The following is a 15,849-nucleotide window of genomic DNA, read 5'->3' on the forward strand; positions in this document are numbered from 1 at the left end:
TTGAATGTCAGGGGTCACCAGAAATGTGTGATGTTAAAATAGGGTCACGAGCCAAAAAGGTTGGAAACCACTGCTCTAGACTATTTAATACTTCAGATATTTCAGACTGACTGGAAACACTATAACAGTTGAAAAAAAAATTGACTTTGTAGGATTGGGCCTGGTTTCTGGTGTCTCTTAGCAGTAATAAACTTAGCTTGAGCTAACGCTAAACATGATCTGGATTAGCACTGTGGTGAGCCTGATGAAGCAGACAGTGTGGACTAAAGCCTGGATCATTAATCGTCTTTGGGTGGCAGGTAGGAGCAGGCTAATTCACCTTTAGGAGAGTTTGTGTTTATCCCAACTGCCATAAAAGATCCATTACTGCTGTCAGTGTGTGTGCAGTCACACTCACATACTGACACAAAGAACATTCAGTACACATACAAACGGGAATGCACAGTCACACGCAGATCCATACACACACTTATCAAACATGCAGTAAACATTCCCCATTCACAGACATTATGAGTAAACTCACACAAGGCTGGAGGCATTGTGCTGAGCTCAGGTTCAGCCCAGAGAACAGATCCAGAACAGGTCTGGAAGAGTGTGGCTTAGAAATAAATATCATTAAACTCAGCTGTCAGATTGTATTTGGCTCTACAGAGCGTGCAGCCATCTATAAGAGTTTGGCTGTCCTCCACATGAGCGCTGGTTTTCTCTCTTTAGTCCTTCTTAAATACACACTCGTTCACTCTAACATGCTAAAACCAGCATGCACAAAGCAGCACACACACACACACACACACACACACACACACCAACATGTGCACAAATGAATCCACACACCCATAGACCACCTGGGAGATCTGTTTATGGAATTCTGTTGAAACCACATGAGAAACAGACTTCGCTTTTATTTCACTTTAAGCACAAAAGATCTAAATAGCCGCATTCAGTTACATCCAGAATGCAGTTTTGTCATCGGGAAGAAGGATTACAGAGTTATTCTGCAAACACAGACAAAGACCTGCTGTTGTAAACAAGCACCAACACACAAAAAAGGATTTAGCTAAACACATAATGCATAATACTTTTTAAATCTACCTTGCCTTGTAGCGTTTTATAGTGCTTGGGTAATTAGAACTTGGTAACAAAAGCAACAAACATATAATATACCAAACAAACAGACACAGAAAGCAACTAAGATGATAAAGATTACAATTACGTTAGATCCACAGCACATTAAATCTTCATGACAGGATGGTATTTGCCCTCTGATTGACTCCTGTCTGTGTAGGTGTAAATAAGGTGTGTACTGGTAAACCTGTGTTGATTTCGTGCAAAGCCTCCAACAGGTACTCACCTAAAGGGAGTTCCTTTTCCCTTTTGCACGCAGGGCCCTTTGTTGCGCTTTTTTTCCTTTCTTTTTTCTCTGTCATTTGAAAAATAACCCAAACAGGTCCTGCAGACGTAGTAACGATGATATTATCTAAGCATACTTTACCTGAAGAGGGATCCCACAGTGATTTTTTTCCCCCTGCTTGCACGAATAAAGCCTGGGAAGGCCTGAAGGTAGGCAAAACAAGTTGAGCACGGTTCAGGCAGGCTAAGCCTTGCTAACTACTTTTAGAGTCTTTTTTAACCTGCTGCTCTGCAAATTCATTTTACATAATTAATACACACACCTTTTGTATTGTACATATCAAATTAAAAACCAAAAAAATAGTGAGAAGTATGCAGGAATTCCATCCAAAACATTTTTTAGTTTAAAATTTATGTCACTATAAGATGCACTCCGACAAACACAAGGCCACAGTCAACAAACAAACTTCAAATCAGAATGATTAAAATGCTATCAGACGTAAAATCAAGATCCCACATGTGTGTTCATGAAAGCAGCCTTAACCGTTTAGGCACAAGGCAGCAGACCGTGGCCTCACGCAACTGTTCTGTCCTCAGAGATAAAGGTGACTACTCCTCAGCAGGAAACTGGTATGATTGCAACAAAAAAGTCTAATGTATTACTCACGCTGTGTTATTTTAAAACTTATTTGCAATAAAATATATTAAATATAGTTGTGTTTGTGTTTGACACTTGTACCGTGACAAATGCACAATGTCCTTGTATTTTACGTACATTGTAATTTATGTCAAATGTTCTTGTTGAACTAATATGAGGTTGCAGATGATGGAAATAAAACACTGCGGGTCCTGTAGTTTCCAATCGCAATGACCAATGCCATAATGTTTACAATGTCTGTTCCACATTTGTTTCTCTGGGTATCTGGGGTGTCAGCTTGAATATAGCCAGCCTTGTGTAAGTTTCCATGATCAGAGAGGAAAAAGAGAGCAAAACATCCATGTGTTTCAGAACTATGAAATGGCTTCACTTCATGCTGGTTTCTCTTAACTACTGACAGCGGCAGATCAACATTGTACCAGTGACATTTAAACAAAGGAGGATAAAATTAGTGGGTTGATGTCTTCAGCATTCACCAGCCATAACACAAGAAACACATTTAACTAATGACAAATGTCATGTGATATAATGTCCCGAGTAGATAAATATATAACATCTACTTTCAGTTTACACAAGGTGTTGAGATTAAAGATCTGGCTAGTTACCTTGATATTATAATTACAAATGTAAGCATGTCTTGAAACCATGCTTTGATCGCTGTGGTTACATATGGCTTTGGCTTCTTTTTTCAACTTTTGTATTTTACGTGATTAAATTCAAATGGATTTACCCATTGCTTTGACAATGCCAGGTTGGCAGCTAGACATGAAAATGGGAACATGCCTCTTTTTGTTTACAGCTTTGAGTTGTTTTTGCCCAAGCTTTAGTTTCCCCTGTCACAAAAAAATGCATCAAGGCTGTTGGGTCTTAAGATGGAGCATTTTCAGAAGAACCTGGAAATGATAATGAACCTGCTCCAGAGGCATTAAGACAGCAAATTATAATTAAAAACTTAAAAATGTAGGCCTAACCTAACATGCCTGCTTTTAAAAAGAAAAATGGTACATGTCTGTAAATGTCACAACCATATACAATCATAAAATCATAAGGTGTGATATGTTCAGTTAAGTTAAAGCTGCAGGAAAACATATATTTTCATTCTGCTTCTCTCTCCTCTCCGTCCAAATCAAAGACTACATATAAATAAATAAATATAAATAAATATATACATGAACCTGAAATTCATGAATCTTTCATGCTGTTTTGGGACGGTGAAACCATTTTTTTTTTTTTTTCATTTCTATGTTGAGACATACGGTTGAGCAGCAGAGTCACATTTGACAGGATCTGATCAGTGATGAATAATTACAGCTGTTACAGGTTGAAGGTTATGTAATTAACCCCCTACCTGTCTGAAAATGCCTGATGTTAGAAAAAAACCTGCGTCACAGCGTACATTTTACATAGAAAACCTGACAGCCCAGGAACAAGTAGATGCAGATGCCTCATGTCCTCACAAACCACTTTAATTACAATATGCTGAAAAGGAATTATGATTTTTTTTGTGTGATGCTGCAAACTACACTGAAAAACTAGCAATTGATAATCTCATTACCGTATTTAATCAAAAAACAAAGCAACTCAAAAATTGTCTGTCAAGCAACATGACTCTATGATGATATCACAAAGCTTTTTGAGGAGCAATTACAGTATTTACTGCACATTCCTTAAATATAGTCAAAACAAGCAACGTTCTCTTTAGTTTAATGCGAAATTTTATTCACAAAAGCAAGATTTGGTTGTTTACTCAAGAAGGATATTTTTGCCTGGTGAAGGTAAAGTTTCTCATAATAAGATCAACAACAACACTCTTTTTTTCTGAATTTTTCCAAATTAATCATACTATTAATTATACTATGTATAATTAATGTCATTGACAGTAGTGAAAATATGGTGTTAGTTTTCTAGAGCTGAATTAGTGAGTGTCAACTTTAACTTTGTGTGTGTTACAATTGCTTTTTCAAATTTGCAGTATTGCCTTTATGATATGAGTTTTCTGAGCCTTTTTTTCTAGCAGTGTATCCAAAATGCTCAGATAGCCATTCATAAAAAATATTTAACACTAAAATATTAAATAAGTCACTAAAATCACTAAAAGCCTATAAATAATTTTAAAAAATCCTGATGATTAATTGTATCATTAACCCATAAAGACCAAAACATCCATCACTGACCAAAAGCATCTACTGATCTAAACCTGTTGATCCACTAATCCTATTAATCCATGTAAAAATTGGTGTAAAATATAGTTTGTCATCTTTTCATGGTAATCAGATATGACCCATTTGGACGTTCAGAGGCTCTGTATAGTGAACGTGGAAACGCCGTCATCTTCTACAACATTGATTCACCAGTAAAACCCATGGAGTTTGATAAATAACAGTGGGTAGAAATGCTTGGTTTATGCTCAGTTAATGATGGATCTTAGTGAAAAAGAACATTTTTCTGCAGTTTTCTCTGTTTTGATACAATAACCCTCAACTTTAACATGAGCTTTTATGAACCTCTACATAATCAGCAAATGAAGTACAGGAAAATACCTGATTTATACTGATACAATGGAAAATACAGAGGATAATATTATAATATATGGTAATAAATCACTTAAGACAGGTTAAATGTAGAGAAAATTTCATTTGGAAACTGACCCAAAAGTAGCATTGGGTCTTTATGAGATAAAGGTTTAAATGGAAATACATCTAACAAAGTGTAAATCTCAAGAGAGTTTGTTTAAAAACTGTTGCTGCAAAATGATTTGTTGGACAGTAAGACGTTACATTTAAAAACAAATGTCTTTTTTTCTTTAAATAAAAATAATCTAGACTTGACCTCCAATACTTAATGTTTGAGTGCCTGTCGTACATCTTCAGATTTATGAGGCCTTTATCTTTACTGTGGTGACATGATGTTCAGTTCTGCTACTTGTCACTAACAGCTTATGAGACCCCGCCCACTTCGAGACCTCAGCACAGACATCACTGCCGCAACCCCAGGAGAGAATAAACAGAGTAAAGATCACCGGCCAAAGCTTTCACTGTCATCACTCACACGGGTATGGTTCTATTCCTCCATTTACTGTGGAAAATGTTAAGCTAAACTGTGTCCATATTTCATCTCCTCCCTCGGTACTGCGTCATTGGCTGTGTTTACCTTATTCCCCCATTTTTGTCTAAACATAAGAGGGGAGTTAAGTGGTGCACTCACTAGAATGACTTTCCTGAAGAACAGATCTGAACTTTTACACCATTAGAATGATGACCGGGGCCTGTCAAACCTCACCTCAGTTTAATGCCCCTGAGTCTGACGCATGTAGACTTGTCTTTAACTGTCTTCATTTACTTAGCCTCTTATGCAAATATGACAAGAATTTGGAAACCACACCAAACTGCTTTTGTATTAACCCATAAAGAACCTGTGCTGCTTTTGTGGCAGATCCCAAATGATTTTTTTTTTTAATTCACTTTTTTATTGACATTCTGTATCAATTTTGACAAAGATATTCATTTTAAATGTCATCAACAGTATATTAATCCGAATGTCCCATTTTTTTTAAACAATGAAACAAACAAAAAGAACATAAACAAGTAGGGAGTGAATTGCAGTTATTACATTTACTATATCTAATCTTCTATACAAAAATAGAAGCATCAAAGTCCGGTCTGCGTGGCATAATGTATTCCATCCATTTCTTCCAGCGTGTAACAAACAAGTCCTTCTTATAGTTCACCTCTGCAGTAAGTCTCTCCATCTTATACAGGGTGGGGAAGCAAAATTTACAATGAACATTTAGTTGTTTTTTCTCAGCAGGCACTACGTCAATTGTTTTGAAACCAAACATATATTGATGTCATAATCATACCTAACACTATTATCCATACCTTTTCAGAAACTTTTGCCCATATGAGTAATCAGGAAAGCAAACGTCAAAGAGTGTGTGATGTGCTGAATGCACTCGTCACACCAAAGGAGATTTCAAAAATAGTTGGAGTGTCCATAAAGACTGTTTATAATGTAAAGAAGAGAATGACTATGAGCAAAACTATTACGAGAAAGTCTGGAAGATACTATTAAAGAAGAATGGGAGAAGTTGTCACCCGAATATTTGAGGAACACTTGCGCAAGTTTCAGGAAGCGTGTGAAGGCAGTTATTGAGAAAGAAGGAGGACACATAGAATAAAAACATTTTCTATTATGTAAATTTTCTTGTGGCAAATAAATTCTCATGACTTTCAGTAAACTAACTGGTCATACACTGTCTTTCAATCCCTGCCTCAAAATATTATAAATTTTGCTTCCCCACCCTGTATATGTCCACTGTAATGTCCATCCACATGCTCAGCTTTGGGCTTTCTGATGAAAGCCATTTTCTTGTGATGGCTTTTTTGGCCACTATTAGCAGGATATTAAATAAATATTTGTCTCTCTTTGGTCATCCTTCTGGTATAAATCCAAAAAATAAAGATTTACATTCAAAGGATAAGTGGCTCCCGATAATTTCTTGTGTTTCCTTATGTATTTCCTTCCAGTAATTTTCGATAACTGAACAATTCCAGAAGAGATGATAATGATTTGCATTTGTATTACCACATTTTCTCCAGCAAATTGGGGAGTTATCTCTATAGTGGGACTTTTGATGTGGTGTAATGAAATATCTAATCAAGCTTTTCCAGCCAAACTCTTTCCAACTCTGTGAACTACTACACTTCCATTGATATTCCCAGACTCTTATCCATTCTTCTTCTGTCAGATCCAGTCCTCCCTCTATTTCCCATTTTATTTTTATATATAAAGTGGAATGTGTTTTCATGTTAACAAGCCCTTTATATAGATCTGAGATTATACCTCTATTTTTGTGTGAATCATATGCCCTTATGAATACATCCAATAACTGATTACTTTTTTCTGCTAATTTTTTTTATTTTTTCATTAACAAAGTGTCTCAGCTGTAGGTAACGATAGAAATCTTGTGTCTCTAGAGCATATTTCTCTTTAATTCTTTCAAAACTAAGTAATGTATTATCCTTTATAATCTTACATATAGCCGTTATGCCTTTATTCGCCCACTCTTTAAATTTATTATCTAATTTATTTGGTGCAAATTGTGTCCCAAATGAATTTTTACTGTATATTTAAGCTTTCTTAAATGATTTATCACCATTACATTTTTTCTGTGTAAATTAGGTATTTTCCTGTATTTAAATTCACCAATCATCTAGATCAGGGGTCTCAAACTCATTTTCTTTCAGGGGCTACATTCAGCTCAATTTGATCTCCAGTGGGCTGGACCAGTAAAATAATAACATAATAACCTATAAATGCTGACAACTCCAAATTTTCGTCTTTGTTTTAGTGGAAAAAAACCCCATTAAATAATGAAAATACTTCCTTTTATAAACTATCCAAACAAAAAAAGATGTGAATAACCTGAAAAAACTGAAATTTCTTAAGAAAAATAAGTGCAATTTTAACAATATTATGCCTCAACTTATCATTTACGCGTGTGCATTATGGATCGGATCTACAAAGACACTGTTGTTCGTCCATCAGTCTCGATGATGACCTTGACTTCAGTTTTTGTGGGTCCTGGAGTGGTTTGTCAGCCCTATTTTTGCCCTGAAGTATCTGCCACAAAGATACTAAACACTGAGTAACAGGCAGAAAATTGTTAAAATTGCGCTTAATTTTCTTTAGACATTTCAGGTTGTTCATATTTGTTCAGATTATTCACATTGTATTGTTACAGGATAGTTTGTAAATGCAAGTATTTTCATAATTTAATGTTATTTTTTACACTAAAACAAAGACAAAAATTTGGAGCTGTCATTATTTATAGGTATAGTGTAATATTTTTTTCACATCAAACTGACAAAAACATATGGAGTCATTCTTTTTTGTAGGTTTTTACGCTGTTATTATTTTACTGTAGATCATATTGGTCTGTATGTGGAACCTGAACTAAAATGAGTTCCACAGCCTTGACAGTGGAATTTTTGCACTTTGCAAATTCATCCCACGGGCCACATTGGAACCTTTGGTGGGCTGCATTTGGCCCCCGGGTCGCAAGATGTTCAGATGTTCATAAAACCATAAAGGAGTAAATTTAAGACAACAATATCAAAATAGAGAAAACTGAAGAAAAATTGAGTTTTTTAGTAAAATCTATCATTAAATGAACATAAACCAAGCATCTCCATCCACTGCTGTTTATCAAACTCCATGGGTTTTACTGGTGAATCACTGTTGTAGAAGATGACGGTGTTTCCATGTTCACTTAAGAGCCTCTGAACGTCCAAATGGGTCATATCTGATGAACATGAAAACTGTATTTTACAACAGTTTTTTATGTGTTAGAGAATCAGCAGGTTTAGATCAGTAGATACTTTTGGTCAGTGATGGATGTTTTGGTTCACATTGATTCACCAGTAAAACCCATGGAGTTTGACCAATGACAGTGGATGGACACACTTGGTTTATGTTCAATTAATGATAGATTTGATTGGAAAAAGTCACTTTGTCTTGAATTTTCTCTGTTTTTGACATAATATTCCTCAACCTTAATCTGAGCTTTAATAAACACCCCATTGATCAGTAAATTAAATATAAGAAAATACCTGATTTTCACTTAATAAATGGAAAATTCAGAAGATAAAATTATAATAAATGGTAATAATTCACTAAGAAAAGTTAAATATAATGAAAAGTGTTTTGGAACAGCCACAGAAGTAGCCCTGGGTCTTTATGGGTTAAACCACTCACTTTTCCTCCTCTCCTTTAATAACACATCTTTGTCTCTTAGAGCTGCTGTAAATACTAGGTTTTGTAAAAGTCATGCCGGGTGTCTGAATCCACATGCTAGGAACACAATTGCAATAAAATCATCGTCTCTTGTAGGTAACATCACCTGTCTGTTTTGATAGCTTCTTCTTTTGTTTATGTTTTCCAGATTTGTTTGGCAGCTACTTTGTTTAACCTCAGCAGACACATGACGAAAATAGAATCATCCCAAACAACAGCCATGGACCTGTTTTCATTCCTTTTCCCAGTGAGAGACACACAAGAACTCATACTGCATCTACTGTCATTTTTAACTTTGGGCTTCACTTCTACTAATACTGACTGCCCAAATTTACTAAAACAAACAGCCCCGTGAATAGAATTGTGACTATGACTTAACAGGTATAAAGCAGACTGACACTGAAAGTATGTATCAGGAGGATGAGACAAGATATACATGAACAAACATGTGAAGCAAAACATACTGAAGGCTGCTCCATGATGACTAAGAGATGCACATGTTTGAACAAAACCATAATGCCCCAGTTAAACACTGAGAGACGTAACATGATAACAAAACAGAGCTGTCAAAATACTATAATTAGTGGCTGATGAAATATTTTGAGGTGGGACGTATTGTACGACGATAATAAACACACTTCTGCCATAAATAGCATGAAGGAATGCCTGGAATTAACCTGAAATTGCGTTTCTATTTTGGACCTTCGACTATATCCAGACGGTGAAGTAACTGGCTGATCCTTACGTATTCAGCAGCAAAACATCTGAACATCTCAAATCATCTGCTGCCTCACACGCAAAAGCTCCTTGTTTGCATAGAGGGTGAGACACTACCCTTAAGCATGAGTTATGCAAACTAAACTATTGTCAGGCTGACATCTTGACAGGGTTATTTTTAGATCATATTTTAGAATTATTTTACAATGACAAGAGCTTGCGTTAATTGACTTAATGCTGAATAAAATTAAAAAAAAAAAACAAAACTGAAGATATTTACACTGGATGTGTAGAACTTGTAAAATAACTAATATAATACTTGTTTGTTTTGTTAATGAGTTAACCCTTTATCGGGCAAGTGACTATTTTTGGTAATTTCCGCAAACATTAAATATGGGGTCATTCTCGTGCCTCAGTCAGGTCAAGAAGCATGTTGGTTTTATAATACTATACATGAATTCAGAAAGATTTTATAGACATTTTGAAGTTGTAAATATTGAATATGAGTGATTTTTGTCAGTTTATGACTTTATTTTGCATGTGTTTTCTTTTTAGCAAGTGCTGCTTGGATGTTTTATGGCAAGAGGAGGGAGACTATTGTCAAACCAACTGACAAGGAGGTAAGCGACAATGTCCAATAACACACAAAGGTTGAAATTTTGAATTTCAGAGTATTTCAATGAGCCCTATAAAGGGTTAAGAAGTACATAAATATATAAGGATCTTTATCATCATTTGTAAATATACATTAAGGCTAAAACAATACAAGTGGTTTTCTGTTTTTATAAACTTTAATGTTAACTGAATGCATACCAACTTGCACTGAGCCAATGGGAGTGCAAGTATTAAGTACTCCACTTACAGTACTTGGCACAGAGTAAATGTCATCAAGTACAGTAAGACAGACGTCACTACTTTGCCAACATCAGTTAACAGCTTATTCGCACGAACAATCACCTTTATCTCATAGACACGTGCACAAGTATGTCTTTTGTATTCTTGAAAGCGTCATGATTGTAATCTCGAGTCTTTTATACTTTGCTTATTTTGAATTATGGCTGTGTAACGCAATAAAATAATACACTTACATGATCCGACAGGTAAAACCAGCACAGTTCAAACTTTAATCAACTCCTGGATGTGTCACAGTTACTCAACTCCACATGGAAACTAAGTCTACAGTGACATTAAACATCATTTGGTGTTACCCTTTTCTGTGTTGTGTGGTGCCAAAGCTTTATTCTTTACACCTGCAGTCAACTGAGAATATTTACCCTTCTCCATTGTGCTCTCAAACAGACATTTGGGAAACTATTTTCCTCTACAAACAACTAAACCAGAGGGAACTTATTACTGCTGGAGCCTTCCAGTACAGCAGAGTACTGTTCAACTTGAACATTTTACAGGCACGGAAGAAATTAACAGAGAATGAAGGGCTACTGGAGTGTTTATGTAACCTATGGGTGCAGCACAAAATTCATAGTATGGTCAATGGAAATTTGTAGGTTACTAGGACAAATGTGATAGAAGTAAACCGCAGCTGCTATTATGTTTTAACCAAAACATGAACAATGCATTGATTTTGTTCTGGGGAAATGATAATAATGATAATAATTGTTCAGTGATATAATTTAAACATATTGTCTTGTCAGTAACCTTCCTTAAATGCAACTTTAGGCAGTAAATGTTACCTACATTGTCTGCATTTTTCTTCTTAGTAGACATTTACTTCAATAAACTGAACCCTGATTTAATCTCCTAACACAGCCCGGATAGTTTCTAAATTACAATACAATATAATTATACTGGTTTAGATACAGTAGGTGATTAAAAGCAGGAAAGAAACAAAATACATTGTTGTCTATAAAGGTAGAATAATTTTGTTTTCAAACACATTCCTCTTTTTATTCCTATTCATACACATCAGTAATCACTTTTGACCTCATACGATGATTACATACTGAGTTCCAGTTATACTTTATTTATAAAGAATAAATTACATTGTCACGATCATTTCATAAGAGGAAGTAAAATATTTTATTGCAACTTAATGGGTAAAAGCGTACATTCACTGTTTCCTCATAGATTATATTAATTATTACGTTTATTAGACACTCATTATAGGAGCGATTTATTCATATATGAAAATAATTTGTAGGTGATTTGGTTGATTTATTAAACTATCTTTAGGCTGATTTTCATATTTATGGTCCACGTACAGTACATACAGTATGAGTAATTTACTGAACTGTTTTCGCAACAAGCGGGGGGGTTACTTGATGCCACATTTCATAATGTTCCTCATTCCAACATAGTAACACGTGGTGGCTGTGACTCCGACAGGATACCTGCCCCATCAAGTTCAAAGTGACACAAGGGACAGAAAGCTACCTGCTGCTTTAAAAACACACCACTGTGAGTATTTAACCTTGATCCTCAGACATTCCTGTTACTATGAAGCTTTTAAATTTTCAGAGCTTGCAGGTGTGTACTTTGAGAACTGAGTTAATAAGAAATGAAATGTCTTATCTGATCTCATGTCTACAGAAAGGCAATCAGATGTACTCATAAATTTCACAACTCTGATCCTGACAAGAGTCAGAAAATGGATCAGTACAATATGTCACTACGTACAAATATGCAATTATACAAACACACATGGGAATTCTCAAGGCTATTCATCATATTACTTGCAAAACAGCTAAACTTTCCTATATATATATATATATATATATATATATATATATATATATATATATGTTATTATTTTAGAGAAATATGTTATTTTTATTGATGTAAATCAATGAAATCACACTGTTTTTGTATAGATAGTTGAGACTAAACTGTAAAACAACAATACAAAAATGTGTTTTTTCTTCACACACCTTTGGCAGTTCATGAGTCTGACACAGTCCACTTGGTTTCCACCTGTAAAGTCATAATAGAGGCTGTTATTAAGTGGATCTCTCTGTATACAAGAACACACAGACACACGATGGCCTCACAAGCTGCTACATGCACCCAGCAGTATGAATGCATGGTGTCTGAGCTCTTGACATTGTGTGGTTAGCTTACAGGAATCCATCGCTGACATGCCACCTTTCAAAATAGTGCCTTTACTGTGGAATGGGTGTCACACGCACAAAACAAACAGATTATTACCTGATAAATCAAAACATTCACACCAACACAAACATGTAACATGTAGAAACATCTTGAAACGCTTCAGTTTGTAATAACAAAACATAAACCACTTGGTTTCTGGCAAATGCACAATGTATCAGCAGTATTCTAATATCAACATTGGTTTCCAGGTGGGGTAAGGGAATGCAATTTTTACCTCCGCCAAGGAGGTTATGTTTTTGCCAGGGTTTGTTTGTTTGTTTGTCTGTCTGTTTGTTTGTCTGTCCGTTAGTGTGCAACATAACTCAAAAAGTTATGGACAGATTTGGATTAAATTTTCAGGGTTTGTTGGAAATGGGATAAGGAAGAAATGATTAAATTTTGGTGGTGATCGGGGTTGGGGGGGCCCACGGGGGGGGGCCACTGATCAGCCTTGGCGGAGGTCTGCGCTCTCCGAGTGCTTCTAGTTTTTTATGTTACTATTGGTGGCATTGTTGCAGTACAATCAATGACAGTTGTGTTGCAGGAAACAAGACTGTCAATTACACTGAGATGGGTCATTGAGTTTAACATGACTGTCAGGTGAACTGGAGAATGTATTCATGCTTAAAATAACACTGACATTAACTATTCAAGACATACTGATTTTAGATTTGTTGATTTACATGTCAGCTTGAGTTGTTTCTTGGAATCACATCTACCTTTATATGTAAATCACAAAAACCTCAAGGCAGCTCACAATGAAAAATACAATTAGAAGGTTGATCTGTTTTATTGGTTTTGTGCAAAAAGGGGGTTAAGACTTGATGTGTGAAGAGAGACAATAAAATAACAGTAGTAACTGCTGCTTAATGCTTGGATGTGAAAGCACATAAAGGGTCTGTATCCTTTTCTCACAACTGCAACATAGAAAAAAAAATCTGATATCCTTTATATCCGGGGTTACCCAAGCAACCAAACGTTTTCATTAAAATTAGGATATAAACAATTTCAACAGGTAGCGTAAAATGATAGCACTGCTACAGTATCTGATGCCCAAACGTGACAAATTGTACTGAACTGGAATATTAACTGCAGGCACTGTACCTTGGAAATACAATGGAAACATACGCCACCTGGTTGTCTCAGGTGAAATCGTCCAAAGGAGTAAACCAGATCACGTTTCACAGGTGAGACATTAATAACGCTGTACTGAATGGAAAGCTCAGAGAACATCCTATCTTACTAATTTCTGAACTATTTACGGACAAGACAAAACTGCCCTTTAAAACACCCGTGACTTTTTTTTTTTTTTTTTTTTTTTTTTTTAGAGACTATGCACGCAATATGTTTTAAGACGCTCCATATCTTTTGGAACCTTCTGGCTCCTCCTTCTTGGGTTGGTCCTGAGGTGAGGCTATAAACTGCTGCTCTGACAGATTGTAGGTAAGACGGGCTTGAATGCTCCTGCAGGTATGACAGCGACCACATGCTTTACTGAATGCAATTTAAAGCAATCGGTGTCTTGACGAAAGCGGATTCCAGGATTACGCGGAGCGCATCTTTTGGACCGATTCTCCAGTGCGTCACCAGAGAGAAGAAGTGAACTAAAGCATGAAGCTGGAGGTGTTGTGCGGACATCACTATGATATGACACTTAGGGAGATGTCTAGTGATGCCGATGGGAGTGTGCGGTCTCCTCTTTCTGCCGAGGAGGAGCTGGGGTCGGATGGAGACTGCGTTGCGCACAGCCCTTCACCTGTTCCTCGTGCGTAAACGCCAAATCCAAGCCGTACACACGGAGACCCAAGCCGCCTTTCTCATACATCGCTCTCATCGCTATGGCCATCAGGGATTCTCCTTCTGGACGTCTGACTTTGGCAGAAATCAACAACTACTTGATGAAAAAGTTTCCGTTCTTTAGAGGCAGCTACACAGGTTGGAGAAACTCCGTTCGGCACAACTTGTCCCTCAATGACTGCTTTCTCAAAGTGCTCCGGGACCCATCCAGACCTTGGGGAAAGGACAATTACTGGATGCTCAACCCTCAAAGCGAATACACATTTGCTGATGGGGTGTTCCGGCGCAGAAGAAAGCGCATTACCAAAAAGTTAAACGGGGAGGAAGAGGTATCTGAGGCCGCACAGGAGTCTCCGAGCATTGCGCAAAGCACCGCCAGCGCCAGGACAGACTCATGCGCCAAGTTTACGAGTCCTTTTGCCATTGACAGCATCCTCAGCAAGCCGTTCAAGAGGGACTCACACAAGGACTTCCCCCTCCTCCCTGCCCTACAGTGGCCGTGCTACCCTGACCTTATGATTCCTCATTCAAATGCACCTGCCTCATTTCCATACGTCAACACAGCCTGCCATATGGACCCTTCTGTTGCGCATGTGTCAAACCACTATGGCACAGCGCTGCCTTCACAGACTTTCTTTCAATATCAGAAATGAAATCGCACTCATTTCTAATTGGTAAAAAATATGCACTGATGACCGGGGTGGAGGAGAGTACAGACTGCATCATGGACAGATCATAACATTATTGGAATTAAATTACCTTTGGCATCATTGTGATCTTACTGCATTACATTGTGTTTGTATTTTGTCATTTCTGTGTAATGCATGTTGGGTTTGCTGTTTTACGCACAACACGCACACTTTGCTGTAATGTTACTGAACTGTACTTTTTTTTTTTTTTTTTTTGCTTAACAAACATGTTCAAATATGCACTTTGTTTTGTGTCTCTTCTTTCAGAAAATGTGCGATTTACGACATAAAAAGGAAAATGACCCCTATTTCGCATTGTTTCTGTGTGTACACATTGAATATTATAAACTTTTAGTCAAACACACTGTCTTTTTTTTCTCCATTCTAGTCTCCTCCACCTGTTATAGGAGGGCGTGTGTTCATGTGACTTCATTCTAGAGAAGCTGCTAGGGTTAGGGGCCTCCTATTGGCTATTCCAAGCTTTTCACATTTTATATAGAGGACCTCCCTAATAATAATAATAATAATAATAATAATAATAATAATAATAATAATAATAATAATAATAATAGCTTGATTATTATACATTTCCCCATAAAGTTGGAATAAATTATTATTATTATTATTATTATTATTATTATTATTATTATTATTATTATTATTATTATTTTACCTTTTTTATGAAATGATTGTGACAATTTGAATTATTCTTTATCGATATGTATAAAGCAGGACTCA

General features: G+C 36.3%; 1 protein-coding gene across 1 annotated transcript; it reads left to right on the top strand.

Annotated features, from left to right (window-relative positions):
- Positions 1–14,059: 14,059 nt before the first annotated feature.
- On the top strand, positions 14,060–15,419 carry foxq1a (forkhead box Q1a). The gene is given in 2 exon segments (XM_030159657.1): positions 14,060–14,384; positions 14,387–15,419. Coding segments are annotated over 2 exon segments (837 nt in total). The 5' UTR covers positions 14,060–14,236; the 3' UTR covers positions 15,076–15,419.
- The last annotated feature ends 430 nt before the right edge of the window (positions 15,420–15,849 follow it).

The sequence above is a fragment of the Sphaeramia orbicularis genome, chromosome 17, assembly GCF_902148855.1.
Source record: "Sphaeramia orbicularis chromosome 17, fSphaOr1.1, whole genome shotgun sequence".
NCBI classification, from domain to species: Eukaryota; Metazoa; Chordata; class Actinopteri; order Kurtiformes; family Apogonidae; genus Sphaeramia; species Sphaeramia orbicularis.